The following is a 20,615-nucleotide window of genomic DNA, read 5'->3' as shown; positions in this document are numbered from 1 at the left end:
TTAAAAAAAACACCATTACTCCCTCTGGGTTACCCCATTTCTGAATATCTGGCCATGTAAACCTGCTGTGTATGGAATCACAGAAGTGCCAAAATTGATTTTTTTAAAGAGAAATTCATTAATAAATAAATGAAAATATAAAAGTATATGTTGTCATTGACTTTTTCTTTTTGTCCTTGAAAATCCCAAACGGAAAAAATAAATGACAACGAAAACGTTTGATTTTGTGTTTTTCAATGATAAAAGGTTAATATATACTTTTATTTTTTATTTTCCTTTTCATTCATTCATTAATTTCTCCTTATATTACTGATTTATTCATTTATTTATTCATTCATTCATTTTTTCATTTTGGCACTCCTGTGATTCCATAGCTGTCAGGCCAAGCACATTAAAAGGAGCAATCTGCGAATGTTGGTTTCGCAAGGAAACGTTTTTGTTTTTGTATTTTTCAATGATAAAAGGTCAATGTGAATGACAAAATATACTTTTATTTTTCATTTACCTTTTCTTTCATTCATTTCTCATTATATTATTGATTTATTCATTCATTTATTTATTTATTCATTCATTCATTTTTTAATTTTGGCTCTCCTGTGATTCCGTAGCTGTCAGGCTAAGCACATTAAAAGAAGCAATCTGCGAATTTACCATTTACCATTTGCCATAAAAGGTAAATGTGAATGACAAAATATACTATCATTTTTCATTTATTTATTCATTCATTCATTCATTTCTCCTTATATTATTTATTTATGCATTTGTTTATTTATTCATTAATTCATTTTTTAATTTTGGCACTCCTGTGATTCCATAGCTGTCAGGCTAAGCACATTAAAAGGAGCTATCTGCGAATGTTGGTTTCGCAAGGAATCTTGATTTTTAGTAGATTTGCATGAAATATTTGGCAACCAAAAATATTTGGCCAAAACATCACAAAAATTAAGGTTTTGTTAGGATAAACTTTTTTTTTTTTTTTTTATAAAACCCAATTGTGATGATTTGAAAAAAAACCAAATGCGCCCAACAACCACCGCATTGGCCAGCAAGCTAGCCCCCCAGGACACCGTACAAACCGGCCAGAGTGCTGTGGTAGCAATGATGTCCTGGTCAATGCTCTGAGCGCCAGACTGCTGGTAAACATGATGTAAGTAGGGGAAGTATTTGTTGCTGTGTAATACATAATGAAACACAAAGCAAAATGCTTTTGGAGCAAGGAGGAAACCTTGCCAATGCAGTAAGTCAGTTTTCACGGCACGCCTTTCATAGTTGTATATTTGTAAATGAATCACTGTGCCATAAAAATCCCTTGTTGGGTAATAGCTTCAGGTATTCAAGTATTTAAAGTTTTTCTGAATTATTTTATTTTACTGGATTTTCTTATTATTCGTTTATTTTAATTGTATTATTATTACATTTTTGCTGTATTGTTGTTTCATTGCTGATATAGAGGAACTTTATATAAAAGCCAAAAGAATTCAACAAAGCATAAAACACATTTTAATAAAGTATCAATTGAACACACGTCTATGCAAGACACATATTACACATCCCATTAGCATTTAGTTTTTGCATCATCCCATTAAACCTCCAAGGTACACAAACAACCAGCCGTCTGCCCATAGAACAGGTAATGATTCCTTTGAGAGCCCGACAGAAGCAACTGAACATCTTTCTATTGTGTAGTTGTTTTCCCTTGGAGGACTGAACGTTCCACTTAGCCTCACTGCACCCAGCAGAGGCAGTCTTCTTGGGGTACCAGCAGGCCAATGAGGGATTTTTGTTCTTTAGGTTCAAAAAAAGGTCGCTTTGAATGCCTGCAATTCTAATAACAGCCACTTTGCTGTAACCTTTTTATCCTGCCCACTGTGTCCTGGCCAACAGCCACATGCTGAGAAGTAAACTCTTGTTCTGCTCCATTGTCGTTTGTTAACATGTCTCGTTCTGACTGATGCGTTCAATTTCCAGCACTACTATATTAAACTGAAAAACCACCCATGACTAATTGAGGCTATTAGGTCTAAGTTCCGACTGCGCAGAGAAATCAGCTTTTTTTTTTTTTTTTTAATAATAATTGCTTTTCCAGTCGCAAGTTGCAACATGAAAAAAAAACTATACGTAGTTTGTTTGGCATGGTGAATGACTATTTACCACAGCTGCCTCACACTTTTAAGGTCCATGGCTCAAATCCAGGCATTAGCTGTTTTGTGTGTGGTTTTCTGCAGCCTTCTCTCAGAATTCCAAAAAAACATGCATGTTAGGCAGTGCTTAATTTGTAAATCATAAGGTGCCGGAACGCAAAGTACATATGACAGGGATGACGAGATAGGCACAGGTCCCGGAACATATGCAGAAAATGGTGCTGAAAACAACACGCAAATGCCCACTTGCCATGCTGTGGGATTTACAAGCCTCAATTTCAGATAATATCCATGGTATAAATGTTATGACAACAATTTACAAATATTTAGGCTATACTCTGCACAGCATGAGCAATTGCCCACATAACCACAGGTGGGACTCACAGTACACAGTCAGCAATTCGAGTCTCAACAGATCTAACTTGTAAAACATTAAAAAAAAAGTCAGATTACAATAAATAACACAAACCCATTTTTTTGCGAGTTTCATCCCCCCCGTCTTCTCTGGCACCAAATTTCCCACCGCCTTACAAATTGTGCTGCCCAAACCCAAATTTCCGATAAGGGGACTGGCCTGTTGCTCCGGCTGTTGATGGTCCACCTGGCTGACTGCTGGCGCTGTATCTGGCCCTCACACCGGGTGGCGCTGAACCTGACCAGCTGCTGCCACGGTAGCAGCCTCCTGCCCCGGCTTGGCTGGCTGTCGGTGAACCTGGCTAGCTGCCGCAGTGCTAGCCTCCTGCTGCACCCTGTCCTGCCGTTAGCATGATTGCTGTAGCTGCCCTCATCGCCGGTTATTGCTTTTCTGACTCATTTAGAACCATCTTCCTTCTTTTTCTAAAAAGACAGTAAATGCAACTGTCTTTTTGGCATGTTGAAATACCGTTTGATCCTAGCTGCTTTTTTTTTTTTTTTTTTTTTTTAATGTCAGGGGCGCGATTTGTTGGTCCAGCTTTTCAGTGCATCAACAAATCTCCGACTCTTTCAAATGACGTTAAATGTCTAAAAATGACATGCAATTCTTGGGATTTGTGCTCTAAATGAATGTATGCGTATTAATATTTTATTTTATAAATTTTTAAAAAATATATATTAATATTATTTTCTATACACGAGAGGTGCTGGATCTGCCCAAACAAGTCCCTGAACACAGGGAGGCCAAAATCAAGAGGTGCCGGATCTTGTTCCGGCAGGATCCGGCACAAATTAACCCCTGATGTTGGGTCATTCAAGGGAGACTCTCGTCATGTCAATGACTTGTTTCTAAATACATTAATTATGTTTGAAGATACAGCGGGACAAATAAGTATTTAGTCAACCACCAATTGTGCAAGTTCTCCTACTTAAAAAGATTAGAGAGGCCTGTAATTGTCAACATGGGTAAACCTCAACCATGAGAGACAGAATGTGGAAAAAAAACAGAAAATCACATTGTTTGATTTTTAAAGAATTTATTTCCAAATTACAGTGGAAAATAATTATTTGGTCACCTACAAACAAGCAAGATTTATGGCTGTCAAAGAGGTTTAACTTCTTCTAACAAGGTCTAATGAGGCGCCACTCGTTACTTGTATTAATGGCACCTGTTTTAACTCATTATCGGTATAAAGACACCTGTCCACAAGCTCAGTCAGTCACACTCCAAACTCCACTATGGCCAAGACCAAAGAGCTGTTGAAGGACACCAGAGACAAAATTGTAGACCTGCACCAGGCTGGGAAGACTGAATCTGCAATAGGTAAAACGCTTGGTGTAAAGAAATCAACTGTGGGAGCAATTATTAGAAAATGGAAGACATGGGGGTGGGGGCCGGGGGGTGCATGCGGCAGCCATGGTTCCCTCCCAGGTCCGCCCGGCCGGAGCCGCGTCTCCCTGTACCGGGTGCCGGGGAGGTGCCCTCTGGTGTCATGCCGCGCGCCCCTCCTGGCCCGGGGGTGGGTTGTGGGGGGCGCGCTTCCGTCCCCTTGGTCTGCTTCCGGCCCTGTCCGCCTCCCTGGGCCGCGGCGGCCGCTGCTGCCCCCCGGCCGGCGGGGTCGTTGGCGGGGCCTCTTGGGGCCCGCGGGGCCTTGGGTGAGGCTTGCTGTCCCTTGCCGGTGGGGTGGACGTCCCCTGGTCGCCGGCGCTTGGTGTGGCGCCTGCTCGGGGTGCGGGGTGGGTGCTCGGTGGGTGGGGGGGGGGGGGGCGGTCGCGGAGGCGCCGTGGGCGGTCTGGGGCGGGGATTGATCGGGGCCCTGACGCCTCTTCTGCCCTGCGGCCGGTGGTTCTGGTGGACGGGGCCACGCCCGCGGGAGCCTGCCTCTTAACTCACGCACTTCTCACTTCGGCACTGTAAATATTTTTCACCTTGGCACTTACATGCTCATACATTTCTCCGGGGAGAGTTGGGACGGGGCTTTACAGTCCCGGCCCGGCTCCCCCCTGTTTTTAATGCACCACACACCAAGGTTGTGGGATGGTTGGGACCTGTTGGGGGTGGGGGTACCTCACGGCTGCCTCCTCACCACAGGCCCCGCCATCTCTGCACCTTTTTTAAATGCACCACACATCATACTCCACAGGAGAGCTCTGGCAAAGGGCGGTGGGACGGGCGGCTGGGCAGAAGCTCCATGCTGCGGTCCCACTGCCCCAAGCCAAGCTCTCCTATTTTAATGCATACATTGCACTACCCTCCCCTCACACCCCCATCACGGTGCTGGGTGATGGCTGCCAGTCGGGAACCTGGCAGCCACAGTAATAGGGTGGTAGGTGGGTCCCACACTTTTTTATATGGCGTGGCTCCTGGGGTGTGGCCTCCCCTCTGCCTCGGCTGCCGGCCGCGGGAGTAGGTTGGGGGGTCGGGTCTCCGATCTTGCATCGCCCCGTGGCAGTTCCTGGGCGTTCTCCTGCCTCCACCTTCCCCTCTCTTCTCTGGCTGGGCATCCACCCTGCGCTCCGTCGCGGGTCGCTGGCTGGGCGCCGGTGTATCAGCGGGGTGTCGCCTGCACCGGCGGGGGACCCTGCCTTGCCTGGGGCTTGGTGGGCCGCTGGGGGTCCCGTGGCGTGCCGTGCCGGTTGGGGGGCTGCGGCTGTGGCTCGTGGCCCGGGTGGGCAGGCGGGGGTGGGTGTAGGCGTGGGGTTGGTGATGCGTCCCCTCCTGCCATCCCTGAAGGCCGGTTGATGGGTGCGCGGGTGGCCCGGGGGACCACCCTGGGTCCCGGGGGGGGACGATGGCTCCTTTGCTGGGCTGCGGGAGGAGGGATGGGCTGCGCATGGCCCCCCGCCCCCGCGCCCGCCCTCCCTCCCTCCCTCCCCGGGCTGGCTGGGTGGGGGCTGTGGCCCTGGGTTGGCGCCCGCGCGGCTTCTCCGCCCGTCTGCGTGGCTGTCGCGCGCCCGGTGGGGCCTGCGTGCTGCTGGATGTGGTAGGGCATTCTCGGGTCGGGGGTCCCGGTGCCGGGATTGGCGATGTGGCGGCGTAGGGTTGGTCGCCAACGGGCTTACTCATAAGAGATTCACACGATTACTGGGTTCTAGATCACAGAACTGATTTGTGTACACTCTACCCCTTTCAATCACTTAGCTTATAGGCTTATAGACACCCCCACCCCCATTCTCCTCTTTCACTGGCCAATAGGCCCCCACATGGTGTAAACCGGAAATACATCTCGCTGACGATAGCACCAGCATATTAGTAACTAGTTTAGATGTTCAATGTATTTCTAGTTGTTGTTTGTGTATGTGTTTCTTTTCCTTCTTCTCTTGTATTTCTTTTCTTCTGTCCCCCCATAATCCCTTCCTGTTCGCTGCTTTGTCATAATAAAAAGGTATTTTGAATGATCACAATGGGAGTATGTCAGACTCTCAATGTGAAACATTAAAACTGTTCAGAATCTGGGCACTTAGACTTCCATTCTCTGTGTCAAACAGCTGAACAGGACAGGTTTAAAAAAAAAAAAAAAAGAAAAGAAAATGGAAGACATACAAGACCACTGATAATCTCCCTCGATCTGGGGCTCCATGCAAGATTTCACACCGTGGCTTCAAAATGATAACAAGAACGGTGAGCAAAAATCCCAGAACCACACGGGGGGACTTCGTGAATGACCTACAGAGAGCTGGGACCACAGTAACAAAGGCTACTATCAGTAACACAATGCGCCACCAGGGACTCAAATCCTGCACTGCCAGACGTGTCCCCCTGCTGAAGAAAGTACACGTCCAGTCCCATCTGCGGTTCGCTAGAGAGTATTTGGATGATCCGGAAGAGGACTGGGAGAATGTGTTCTGGTCAGATGAAACCAAAATAGAACTTTTGGGTAGAAACACAGGTTCTCGTGTTTGGAGGAGAAAGAATACTGAATTGCATCCGAAGAACACCATACCCACTGTGAAGTATGGGGGGTGGAAACATCATGCTTTGGGGCTGTTTTTCTGCAAAGGGACCAGAACGACTGATCTGTCTAAAGGAAAGAATGAATGGGGCCATGTATCGAGACATTTTGAGAGAAAATCTCCTTCCATCAGCAAGGGCATTGAACATGACCTGTGGCTGGGTCTTTCAGCAGACAATGATCCCAAACACACAGCCAGGGCAACAAAGGAGTGGCTTCCTATGAAGCATTTCAAGGTCCTGGAGTGGCCTAGCCAGTCTCCTGATCTCAACCCCATAGAAAATCTGTGGAGGGAGTTGAAGGTCCGTGTTGCCCAACGACAGCCCCAAAACATCACTGCTCTAGAGGAGATCTGCGTGGAGGAATGGGCAAAAATACCAGCAACAGTGTGTGAAAAGCTTGTGAAGAGTTACAGAAAACGTTTGGCCTCAGTTATTGCCAACAAAGGGTACATAACAAAGAATTGAGATGAACTTTTGGTATTGAACATACTTATTTTCCACCATGATTTGCAAATAAGTTCTTTAAAAATCAAACAATGTGGTTTTCTGTTTTTTTCTTTCACATTCTGTCTCTCATGGTTGAGGTTTACCCATGTTGACAATTACATGCCTCTCTAATATTTTCAAGTGGGAGAACTTGCACAATTAGTGGTTGACTAAATACTTGTTTGCCCACTGTAAGTGATGAAAATGAGCAAATGCCTCAAACAACAGCAAGAAATACTTTTGTCTGCTCACGTACCAAATATTTTTGAGCAGGCCTAAAAAGAAGGCCAGATGGCATCACCTGGAACTTTTGCTTTCTGGCTCGCTCCTACCACTATATACAGCTAAGCGCACTGTCAGTTGTTGCTTTCCGCCCCGGCACAAGTGCAGCTTTCTCAGTTACTGTGCCATCAAGCTGTGCCGCAAAGTTACAGCCACCGACCCCCAAATACATCATCCTTCGCATGTACAGTATATGCGATTTATGTTATTTAGGCTTTGTGTAGGTGAGACAAACAGCTGGCCACGAACAACAAAGCAGCATGCCTTGCAAGCCACACAGGTAGCGGCACGTTGTGCAGCATTGAATACATTATGGTTGGCTCCAGTGCTACCGAAGGTCCGTGGTCAGCAGCACTGTGGGATCCCGCACAATGGATGTTTTTCAGCACCAGCCAGCAATGAATGGCTGAATACGGCTACAATACTGCCAAGGGCCCACTAAATTTTAAGGAAATTCTAGCCGACGGAAATGCCTATCATATTAAATTATCTTTTTCAAATATTCCTAAAATATTTTTTTTAATTAATTCAAATTTGGCAGGCTTTGTTAAGAACACTCGTTTCTTTGACCCAAGTAATTAATTTATTTATGTTGACCACTGGCGTATCCCTTTAAAGACTTTTTTTGTGCTTTATGTCATCAGTGGTTGGCTGATTGTCTGTCTGTGCCCTGCAACTGAGTAGTGAGCAGGGTTTAGCCTCCTCCTGCAAAAAGTCCGCTGCAGGCGTCAGCTCACCCATGGCCCTGATGAAGGTACGCAGTTTAAAAAGTGAATGAAGGGGATAAAAAAATCTTTAAAATATTTTTTAAAATCTTTACACCTGCCTTTTATAAAGGGAACACACACACCTGCACATCTTACAAATCTAACCTTCTTTGTCTTTGTGGGTGAAAAATGAATGACCATTTTCCCCATAACGTTTAATCTGAATACCCTGTTCTTCTTAGTTATTTTCTTCTTGTTTTTGTTTTTTTTTTCTTTGCTCTTTCTTTGTTGCTGCACTGTCAATTGGTTGATGGAAAAACAATTGCTGTACTACTCACATAAAAGAATTTGAAATAGTATCCTTGATAATCCATGCTGATTCAGCCCATGCAATGTTATGAATTTATAACCCTTAAATCTAATCTCGCAGCGTGGTGTCTTTTTCCATTGGAGTTTATGATTATAACATTATGCCTGTAACTTCTCACTGAATTTCCTCATTATATAAGCGTATTTGTTTTCAGTATGACTCTAATGTTCCTTCGCACCCAATCATAAATGCAATGTAGGTCAATTAAAAAACAGTACACAGACAAATGGCCAAAGTTCAAGACCTTCCATTGGACGGAATTTCTTATCATTTTTATTTTGATGATTAGGCGAGGAGGGCTACATTACACATACCGTATTTTTCGGACTATAAGTCACAGTTTTTTCACAGTTTGGCTGGGGGTGCGACTTATACTCTGGAGCGATTTATGTGTAACACATTATTTTATCCTTTCACGTGTTATTTTGGTGTTTTGGAGTGACACTGATGGTTTGGTGAACTTGTTAGCATGTTCTTTACACTATATTTATCTGAATAACTCTTAATAGCGATGCTACGTTAACATACCGGCCACGTTCGCATTTCGTTGTTCATGCATCATGTAACATGATCAAACTGTACACTTTTTGAGCATGTTGTTCTCTATTGTATTTTCATTTTAAATTGCGTTTCAAGATGACATATTTGTTTTATGTGTTGGATTTTATCAAGTAAATTTCCCACCAAAATGCGACTTATACTCCAGTGCGACTTATATATGTTTTTTTCCTCTTCGTTGGGCATTTTATGGTTGGTGCGACTTATACTCGGGTGCGACTTATAGTCCGAAAAATACGGTAATATATAGTTTAGGTCAAAAACTGTGTATTCTTATAAAGTGTGTGTGTGTGTGGGGGGGGGGGGGGTCCCAGAGTTTTTGTGCTTTAGTCATCAATATGATGGTTATGCCCAGTAGGCTGTTTGAATTGCAATCTGGGCACTCATGGCGCTTTGCCATGCGCAAGACAGACAGTCAAAAATGGATGAAGAAAGCATTACTTTTGCAACTGTATCATTTTGTACTTTATGTAAAACACAGTTTGGGATAGAAATGAAAATAGAGTTGACTGCTGCATCTAATGTGGCGTTTCCTTCCCTGCCCTAAATATACGGTTGTACTTTTGAGTTGTTATCTTATCTACTCGAAGTGGATAAAGAAAGGAATACAGATGCTTCAGTCCATCTGTGAAACACCTGTTAACCCACATGATGTCTGTACGTTACTCAGCCTGAGATTAATTCAAGTTTATGATAAACATGAGCAACTTTTTTTGGTCAAATATAAAGTAGAAAGGATCAAAGGTGAGTACTTGTATAGCCCATTTATGCTCACTTTTATTCACTGTGCTCAAAAGGCTTTACATTAGCTCACATTCACCCATCACACACCAACGGTGTTGCTGTGCTGCCAAAGCACTCGGGGCAAATTAGGGTTCAGTGCCTTGTCCAATGGCACTTCGGCAGTGGGCAGCCTTAGTCAGGTTATCCGGGGACAACTTGAGCCACCAACTGCGCCACGGACGCCCCAGTAGTTTACTCACACTAAAAAGACAAACACTTTTTCCTCCACTGCCTGACATGAAATCATATTTAAATGTTTCAGTTTGAGGTCATTTGGATAATATTTATATATTCCCTAGTTGTTAAAATTCAAGAATCTAAAAAAAACTTTGATTTTATTAATATTGTGTTGATGTTGGACACTTATTCAACACTTTCTTCAGTCACAAAGTCTCCAAGTGAAAAGCTAAGGCATAGCATCGGTGATGTTACCCGAGTCCATCAGGTATTTTGGGTCATTCGTAAATCAGATTTCCTTACTCAGGGGACCCAGCTGAGGTTGATCAGGCCTCAGTTTGTTCTCAGCTGCTCTGTATTTCTTGCCATTTCTGACATCTACCCCTGCTCTGCGACACTAGGTCTAAGTACCCATCTTGCAAGTACAACCTTTGTCATGATCTGCTGCTGGTTAGATTTTGTTTGTTTTCAGAGCCAGCTGTGGGAGCATTCGTGACGTCACACCGGCAGCAAGTTCCAGCTAATCAACACTAATATATAAACGGTGGTGAACCAACACAACGGTGCCGAGAGATTAGTTTGCTGGTCGCCATTCGCACATACTGCTTTCGAGCAGCTCTGTATTTGTCATCTAGTTCGTCAGACGTCTTAGCTTTGGGATCCTCTACCTTGTGCAGGTATCGAGTGTATTTTTGTTTGTCTTTTTGGCTATCTGCCCTTTGCTCAGTTTTCGCGTTTTTTGATCCCCGTCGACCTGTATGTCACGGACCCCTTTTGTTAGTCCCCTTTTTCCGCGTTCGCGAGTTTGTTTTGATTGTGATTAATAAATCCCCGAACGCTTCCCTTCTGTTGTCTGTTTTTGGGTCCAATCTTGTTCTCCGCATTCGCGGACTGTAACAACCTTAAACATATCCTCTATGGATTTGAAGGGTAGAGCAAACCTTTGATGGGGATGCTGCCCAGATTTTGGTAGTCCTAACCATCTCACGAGGTAGCAACTGACTCTTTGTGCTGATCGGAAAACTTATAGGAGGAGAAGTTGGCAGAATCAAATGGTGATGAATCCAGGTTTAAGGGAATTTCTGGAAGGCCTGACTTTTCCATATTCTTGAAGTAACACTCTTTCTTCACTCCTGGAGGTTGTAACCCTGTGGCTGTTGTCAACAATTTTTCAACGATGTTGATGTGCATCTCAGAAATTGACAGGATGGGTGTAATGGAGAATCAGATGTTTTCTGGTACTCTGCCCTTTTACATGAATAGATTTAGATGGATTTAATGGCCTATCCAATCAGTCTCTCCTCATCCCAGGATCTATCTGCCTCCAGGGATTGATCAATGTCACTATTAGGCATTGCCACTATCAGGTCTTAAAAAAGAATGTTTTTTGGTTAGCGGTTCCCAGTGTTGTTAATTTTACTTTAAAAAAGTAATTAATTACAGTTACAAATTACTTCTCCCAAAAAGTAATTGCGTTAGTAACTCAGTTACCTGAATGTAAGAGTAATTAGTTACTTGGCAAAGTAACTAGTGATAATTTTCTTTTTTTTTTTTTCCTCAAAAAAAAAAAAAAAAAGGTCACGCAATGTGAAGTTTAAAGGGTTTGGGGGACAATTGGCCCTAGCCCAATTCTTTACCCTCCACTTATCTAGAGGGTATTGGGATAACTAGAAAGTAACCTTTGCTATGTGTGGAAGTCATTTAAAGTTGTGAATCAACCGTTAAAGTTGTTAAAATTGCTCCCGTTATTGCATTAATTCCCTTCTGTCTACTTTAAACATATGTACGTTTTAAAACTGTTTCATCATTTAAAGATAGATTTAAGTTAAGATTTTGCCGATTTAGGAGCATTTTAGATTTAAAAAAAAAAAAAAAAAAAAAAAAAAAAAAGTTACTTAGGTTCGCTAGGAAGGATATCTACATCAGAGCCTTCCAGAGAGGTGTACTGCTTTAAGATGGCGGCTGTTTAGTAACGCATGTAGTCCTTAAAACATGTTGCCAATGCAGCTGTGTCTGTCATTTTCATCTAGTTCTATAATATGATATCTACCGTGTCATGTGGGCGTAGTTTGTCGGCTATGACTACAGTCAGGTATTATTGGAGCCACCTAGCATCGCGGTTGCAACTCCTGCTCTGCTCTCTCGTCTCCGTGAGTCCGTTTCTCTCAGACTTTTTTTATTCAACCAACTTAGTAACGCATAGTAACGCACGCCTTTCCCGCCTCAGTAACGGTAACGGCGTTGCCAAGATGAGAAAAGTAATTCATTAGATTACTCATTACTGAAAAAAATAACGCCGTTAGTAACGCCGTTATACTCTAACGCCGTTATTAACAACACTGGCGGTTCCCGGCTTGGACTTCACCAGTATATCCATCACCAGAGAAAACAGGATCACTGACACACGACACAGTGCAGTCTGTGATGATGTCCAGTCCCAATCTGTGCCAATCGGGCATCCTTGATCCTGTTGGGATGGTCAGACTGGTCTTATTCTCCTGGATGAAATTACACACCGGGGCTGAAACATAATGCCTTTGCAGAGTTTCAAGAACCATTTGTAGGGTATTGAAGCATTGGCCAAACAAAGCCACAACACCACCAAGGCTCCCCTGTTCTCCTCACTTCTCTGAGGAGTTGCATCACAACATACGTGTTCTAAACATCCTGGCCTGGCACAGAGAGGCCTTTCTGCAACAGTTAATGTACACATTCTTGAGGAACCAATCTGTTGGTCACTTAGCTACACTATGAAAAAAAAAAATTGCTGAGTAGCAGTAGTAGAAAATCGCTTTGCCCTCTACTTCTATATCCTATGATGTTCAGCTACGCACAGGATTAAGAGCCTGTTTCTTAGATTATTTGAGCTTTGCCAGTGCTGCCCTTTCCATTACTTGTTTTCTTGTGTTGTTTCTTCAGAACTTTCAGCTCTTTCTTTATTTTGCTGCTCTTAGCAGTCCTTTGATTCTTGGTCTAAGACTGCTTCACTCTCCTCTACTCCTTCATATCAAACCCCTTCCTCTCTTAGGGTGTTGCTTCATACACCTTGTCTGCAATCGCATAGATCTCTTGCAGTACTACTCTGGGAAGGCTTGAAAACTTCTCACTCAAAACTCACTCTTCTTCTCATGCTTCTATACCCTGTCCTCCTCTCTCACCAGGTACTGGAACCATGCAACACTTCCCTCCTCTCAGAAACCTAACCCAGAAGAGCCTATTTTTGGTCCGTCGTTTGTCAGGTTCCGCCTTCAAAAGGGGTGTGAATCCATGTCGAACCTGGTTACTACCTTCTGAGCTGCCAACTGTTTCTCCAGCTTTCACAAACTGGTTCTGGTAGTCATTTGTTTCACCCTCTTGAAAGTAGTAATGACAGTAAGACTACTATGCCTATGCCGAGGCCAACTTTTAACTCCATATGCAAAAAGGCAAGCAGAGGATGCAACTGTTGAGGAAGCATGACCTGCCTAAAGAACTGTTGAGGCTCTTCTATACAGGTGTTTTACATATTGAATCAGTCTTGTAAACACTGAAATACTGAAAAAAAATATGTCAAACATCAGACAGGACGTTCAAAGCTCAGGTGCAAATGTGTCTTCTAAAAAACTGGTTACAAAGTGGCTTAGGGATAATTGAGTCAATGATTTGGACTGACAATCGCAAAGTCCTGGTCTCATTCTTACTGAAGATATATGAGCAGAGCTGAAAAGGCAGGTAGCCAAAACCATGGCTGAATACACCAGTTATGTGAGTAGGAATTGGCCAGAATTTCTCTTGAATTGTTGACATGCATGTGGGAGCAATTTAAATAATTAGGGGTAGACAATAAGAGAAATTAGCCACAGAAGCCCCACTATCAAAACCACTGGCCCAGCTTAACATGTCAGTTATTCATCCCAATAATCATGAAAAAGAAAAATTTGCTTGAATAACATGAACAACATTTATTTTTATTTTTTTTAGGTAGATTCGATGAAAAGTGCAGCAAAACGGTGCAAAAACATGTATCTAATGCAAATAATCCTATTCCAATTCCATAATTATATCCATAATCACTCCAGTATAGTCAGTTCTTCCTTCATCTCCTCCTCAGTAGGCTGATTTTTGTGTCCTGATGCCCGGGTAGTCAATACAGGGCGTCCATTTTTGTGTTATGTTGGCATGTAACAAACTGCCATGTGGCGTCAGGATTTACCCGTTTTCAAATTTACGGGGTACACCAACCCGGAACACGAACAACCAAATCAGAAACATAAATAAAGCCAAATCGACTCCACTGACCACTTATACATATTTTATTGTTTCCGGGAAACAAACACACACACAAAAAAAAAAAAACATCTGCCCTCTGGAAGTCTCCCCCGGTTCAGTTGTCGTGGCAACAATTTAGAAGTCAAAGAGATGATTAAGGCAATTATGGCTAACGATTTCCAAGCGAGACCATCGTTGTGATATTATTTTCTCTGTAGACACCCAAAGGAATTATCACGTTACGTCCATTCCATAGGTTAACGTTAACTTTTCTCTAACTCTTTTGTCTGCATACGTGGGCACTGATCTGCACACATTATAGTAAACCTCATTTTTTGCCAATTCCAGCGGTCTCACTACTGGGCTGAAACTTTCACACCCTTTTCTTTTCATATTGGATTTCGCGTTCCCTCAAATCCTCCGGTGAATTTCTCTTTCTTAAGTTGTCTTTTTTCCCCCGGTGCTTGACCGTGTGCTGGGGGTTTAAGAAACACGTTGTCTTGTAGTATAATGTTAGGTGGGTACTGTGATACTGACAATCAATCAGCAGCAGTAATCTGATTGCGCGCGTTCACACGGGAGCGACCGAGGTGTGTTTACGCCCCACGGAGAGCAACGGTTGGGAGCATAGACTGTAAGGTTGTCTTTGATCAGCATAGCGTAATATCATCAAAACACGGAACCACTGGGAATTAATGTGAAATAAGATTTTTTCTTTCTTAATCGAAGCATTATTTTTGTTAGCCCCATCGGGCCAGTGGTTGGAGAATTCTGGTGGCCTTGACAGTTTTAAAAGTATGTCCAAACAACCGGGCCATTTATTGCCTGGCACAGCCAGACTATTCTCCCTGTATTTTTCAAACAATGTGAGAAATAGTCTGGGACCCAGCCCATTAACGGCCTCTCGAGCAACGAACAAAATCAATCGTCCAATCAGATTCATTTATTTGCGTGACGTGTTCTTAACGAGTAACGTCACTCTTGCGCGCCGAAAGTTGTCTCTACAACAACACAGATGGCGAACGGGAGAGCCGAGAATATGTTCCAATCCGCGGTAAAACCAGTTTTAAATTACCAAAAACACATCGAAACAAGTCATTGACAACAGTCAAGATGGCTCGCGCTAGCCATGTTGAATAAACTTCTCTATTCTCCGCTCACGCTAATTACTTGTCGCTTTAACAACGTCACGTCTGCCCGTCGCTGATTGGTCCACTCCGCAGTCTGTTTGCTGTGGCTTGCTCCGCCCTCGGAATTTGATCCGCCGGACGGTCGCCAGACTCAATCGCTGGAACAGCGGTGAGTCTGGTATACCAGGCAAGGCCATTTATATTGTCGACCCCTGAGTAATGTTTGACCCAAGTAAAACTTAATGATAGTTTTACTAATGCTATATGACCTAAACCAGGAAATATTACGATTTTTGGTTTTATGTCAGACCGTAAAGGGAGAAATGTGTGTTTGTGCGTGTCTTTTTATAGTGTTTGTAACCATCTCATTTTAACTCTACATCTTGAAAGTGGCACCAATGCTGAGCTTGTACAACAGTGACACTAGATATTATCTTTCGATTGCTGCCAGCCCCTCTCAGTCCAAATGGATAGGACTTTCCCAGTGAATAGCGTACCACATGAATGCTATTTTTAGACCGTGACGTCGCATCGTAAAGCGGAAGTGGGACATTATAACACGCCCTCGCATACAAACCATTATATTTCTGCTAGTTTTCTCCGGTAATCTTTCAAAAACGAACATGCCGATCAAACTAGAAACGACTTTAGACATTACGAAGGTCCACATATTAAAGATGTGTTCTTTATTCTTTATTTCTTTATTTTCCTTTCAGGCATGACAAACCAAAACAAAAATACAGCATTAATATGTGTTTACATTTAATTCAACCAAAAGAAAAGGGCAGACGTGAGAAGCCGAAGCTTATTGAATTCCGCCCCCAGTATACCATAGGACGCAGAAATTATCAAGTAACAATTTTTGACATTTCAGATTGTGTAGTGATTACAAGGGGTTTTTTTGTTAGTTTTTTTTTTTTCTCCTTCCCTTTTCTTCATACATTTCTCGAAACCAAAGACTCAAAGGAAAAAAATATGAACAATGAATAAGCTTGTGCGGATGTCCGAAAGACCAGTTTAACACCAGCAAGGTGAAGTCATTCACCTACAAAGACAATCCCGACCCATTGCCTGCCACAGCATCCCAGCATTTTTTAGCGTGGCGTTTTGACGTGCTGCTTCTGTCTGACAATGACTGTCCTGAAAAAAATTAAAGTGGTATCTGACTGCCACTGTCTTTAGTAAGGAGGAAGTGTAAATAAATAAATAGAATTAAGATTTGTTACAAATGAAAAAATTAAAAGTGTTTGTTTGCTGTCACTGAGTAGCATTTGCGATCGCCACACAAAACTAACAATATAAATTACCCCCCAAAATGGTCAGAGACGTAAGACAACCAGAGGATTTAGTATATAAGAAAGTCAGGGCATATGGGGGTAAAAGATAGCTTGTTGAAACAGGAGAACGTCCTTGTCAGTGGCGTAAGGAAAAAGGTGTGGATCAGCTCGGCTCTTTTTCAGCCCTCAACACTCAAGCCATCTCTTTAACTGAACATTTGTATGTTCTTCCATATCTTTACCAGTTAATTTGGCACCAGGGACATAATTTTCAGACAGAATTGGTAGGTTTAGCTCTGTAAATATCTCCTTTGTCCACTATTTCCATTCATTTACTATTGGTGACCAACAGCATGTCCCCCCTTAGCAACAGTTGCTAACGTCATGAATATTAATGGGCGTGTAGCGTGCGATTGGGGCAAAGTACTAAAACCTCATACTTTATTGAAAAAAGGTATATGAAGATACAGTAATTGCTTGAGATGCTTCCTATGTCCTAAAACTGAGTCATCACATGATTGTGGTGAAGGTATTGGTGTGTTCCAAAGATACTAGGGGTTAGGTAGTCTGAATTTACCGCCCCTGGCAGGGTCACCCAGAGAAAACAGGTGCTAGGTGAGGGACCAAACTAAGCACGACTCAAGTGATCCCTTCGGGTGATTAATACTGTATATATGGACACAGTTTTTTCTTGCACCGACTAAGGCCCCCCTTTGGAGCCAGGGCTGGAGGTGGGGCACAATCATCTGAGTACCTGGGGGCTGGGCCTATGCTCATACGGCTCGGCAAACTGGCAATGTGGGTCTACCTTCCGATGGGCTGTCCACCTCTGGGAGGGGTCAAGGAAGTTGGGTGCAAAGCAATCCGGGTGACGGGCAAAGCCTTGGTTGTGGCCTATCCCTGGCTACAGAACCTGCCTCTTGGGACATGGAATATGGAAAGAGCCCGAACTGCTGTGTGAGGATGAGAAGCTAAGACAAGACTTAGTTGGATCACCTCAACACACAGTTTAAGGTCTAGTTCAGTCCTTTTGAGCACTTTATTCCACTTATTATAACTTTACGGAGTTGCCCACAGAAAGAGGTACCTAGCAGGTGTGGGAATTAGGGATGAGGCTGATCTGATCCAGTATCAGTATTGCTTCCAATACCAGTTTACTTTACGGAGTTGCCCACAGAAAGAGGCACCAAGCAGGTGTAGGAATTAGGGATGAGTGAGATCTGATCCAGTATCGGTATTGTTTCCAATACCAGTTTAATTCAGGGATTGTATTAATCCAACCTGTGAAAATTTCTGATCCATTAGCTACATCTGCACCTTAAATGTTTTAAGTTGAAATGACTGGAAAATGTGGAAAAGATTACCTGAAAAAGGTCTATTTCAGTCGGAGACAGGATAATAACAGTTGTAGAGGTAATTTAGTTTTATGGTATCATTTTATCAATGCTCTATTTCGCAAACCCGGTGTGATTTCCTGGGTCTGGCCACTACTTTGAATTCCTATTTGCCTTTTCCTCTGACCATTTGCATGCAGTCTTCTCTCTGTAAAGTTTCAAGTGGCACATAGTACAAACAAAGAGGTATTGTTGTTTGTAACCAGCATGATGCTTTGGTGTGACATAAATGTGACCGTCGTTTTTAACCTTCATAGATAACAGAATGTAGGGCGCAATTTTAGGCAATAACAATACCACTGCTGTTTAAGCTGAGGTCAATGTATACATGCTGGAGAATTTGACACCGAAGGGGCTGGAATGAATTGTAGCGTCAAAATGTGCAGTGTGAACGACATCTGGTGTGGTCAGTTACACAGGTTTCTCAGGTTTGATGTTCATATGCTAGAATGCACAGGTGCCGATAATAGTGGGTCATTTTACCAAACAATAGTGCTTTTTGAGTTTTGGACCGTATTTGATGGTTCTCAGGTCACTAAGCACCTTTAATCCATGACTGGGTGATTGTTTTGTTTTGTTTTGCTTTTGTACTAATCCATCTGCCGTCATTGTTTATCCAGATTAAGGCCCTCCATAATATTAATGTTTTTTCTTGTAGCACCTTTTACTGTAAGAAAAAAATGTTCAGTTTTATTTGTTGAAATGCTACCGTGAGCCATTTGAATTGTGCGTAAAGTTTCTCAGAATGATTCAATTGAAATCTAACAAAAATGTATTTACTGTATGGGACAGTACAAGAAAATTTCCTTTTAGTTTAAGGCTCAGAGAACACAATACATTCAAACCACACTTGTGAAGCTTTTTCAAATGCTAAAAATAAAGTGTTTGTCACAACCAACTTCTTACAAGACAGCAAAACAACCAAACCAATAAATGAGAGAGGTGTTACTAATTTGGAGTATATCAGAAGTGAGCAGTCCGCTATAGATAGTGCTGTACACCTGTTAAATTATGTAAGTTTATGTTTAAAAATTCAGTGTCTCACAGTACTAACCTTCAAACAAAGGGCAGAAGTGTCTCCAGCATGTAATGCATCCCTGGGATGTATACTGGCCCATGGCTGTCTCCAGTAAGAACATTGGGATCCCACAGGCCAGAAGAAACAGAACATATGGGACCAAAAATGCGCCTGTGGGGGGGGAACCCAACACAGTTGATGTGAGATTTTGCTAGCAGATTTTAGCGTATTTACTAACAACTTCATACTTCGGTTATTTTGTTTGACCTTTCTCAGCAGTCCTCTAAACAACTGCAGCTTCATACTTCACTTGAGCTACTTCCTTCTCATTCTAATCGATATTATGACTAACTGCGTTTGTTCAACACAAAGCAGGAAACAGGAAATGAGAAAACGCGACTTAAATAAGCTCACCTCCCCCATTTTTGTAGCACAAATAGGGAAACCTCCAGAGATTTCCTAAGCCCACAAGGGTTCCTGCCACAGCCAGCAGAAACTCCAACTTGTTTGCCCACTTGCCACGGTCCAGCAGCTGAGTCTTCTTCACCAGACTGTTGCCTTGACCGGCCGCTTCACGGCTGCTTCCTTTCAGGAATTCCCTTGGCATTTTCAAAAGGAGATTAATTACAAATGGAGCGCAACCCGATCCCAAACATCCGTCACTCTCTTTGCATAAGGATGGACAAACACGGATGTATGCATTCAAGACAAAATTACTCAGATGACCAGTATTTGGCACCGCTCAGTCTTTGTTAATTTATTGGTTGAACTTGAGATTGCTGGATTACCAGCAATGGAAAGTTTCCACCAGCAACAAGTGTTTCTCAGAAAGCCGCAGTAACCATTAGAGCTAAAGTATGTCCTAGAAATAAAAGTCAAAACATTGACCATGAAGAATTAAAGTAAAATAGACTGAATACTTACCCCTCCATCACAAAGCCCCCTCCCCTGAGAGTTGCTTACAGCAACAACAAAGTGATCAGTATTCCTCTCGGATGGATGCACCACAGGCTCTATACAAACAAAAAGTCATGAGCGGAGCCAGAGTGAGAATCAAAGCTGCTATGGTTCCCCTCTCTGAGTCGCCTTGTTGCCAGACGCTGCGCTCTACACCATGCGGCCGCACTTGAAAAAGTGTTTGGCTCTGACAAAGGTTCAAGGTATACACCACTTCCCCGCTGTATTTTTCCACTGAGACAGGAGCAGCTCAAGTCACCGAGATTAGCACAGTTGCTAACAACTAAACCAAATCAGCTGAGCAGTCTCTGTTATGTCAGTGGCTGTAAACAGGCTGCATTTATCTGCCAACTGGGAATTTGCCGTGTTGAGCCGTAAATTGTGAGAAAAGAAAATAACGGCAACAGCCCGGTCACTATACAAACATCCTGCACGGCAAACAGCAGATCTTAATCATCATTTGATGTATCGCACAGCCCTTTTTAGCCAATGGGATTCATTTAGATGACATTGTATCTCGCTATAAATATTTCTTTTTTCATTAACCATGAGCTATGTTATCTTTAAGCTCTCAGGCTATCTGTTCTTTTTATAACCTACTACTTACTTCCTCTTTTCAGCTTTTATGGTCATGAACTTTTCCCCTCTACTGTGCCGCTTCCATGTGGTTTATCTTGAGCTGCTCAAACGCTTGTATTTATGTAATTACATAAAACAT

At 42.9% G+C, this 20,615-nt stretch overlaps 1 protein-coding gene across 3 annotated transcripts in view; it reads right to left on the bottom strand.

Annotated features, from left to right (window-relative positions):
* LOC130921276 (sodium- and chloride-dependent GABA transporter 2-like) overlaps positions 1–20,337 on the bottom strand; it is a 93,890-nt gene extending 73,553 nt beyond the window's left edge. The window contains exons 1-3 of one of the 3 annotated variants that reach the window (XR_009064323.1): positions 19,865–20,337; positions 19,355–19,539; positions 18,977–19,111 (exon numbers count right to left, since the gene is read on the bottom strand). Coding sequence is in view for 2 of the 3 variants with exons in the window: in XM_057844963.1 (XP_057700946.1) it covers positions 18,977–19,111; positions 19,355–19,539; positions 19,865–19,872 (328 nt within the window). In the remaining variant the exon portion in view is untranslated. The remainder of the gene's footprint in view (positions 1–18,976; positions 19,112–19,354; positions 19,540–19,864) is intronic. The other 2 variants (XM_057844963.1, XM_057844962.1) reach the window with 2 other exon arrangements.
* Between the last annotated feature and the right edge of the window lie 278 nt (positions 20,338–20,615).

The sequence above is a fragment of the Corythoichthys intestinalis genome, chromosome 9 (genome assembly GCF_030265065.1).
Source record: "Corythoichthys intestinalis isolate RoL2023-P3 chromosome 9, ASM3026506v1, whole genome shotgun sequence".
Classification (NCBI taxonomy): Eukaryota; Metazoa; Chordata; class Actinopteri; order Syngnathiformes; family Syngnathidae; genus Corythoichthys; species Corythoichthys intestinalis.
This window is presented reverse-complemented; position numbering and strand designations above follow the sequence as displayed.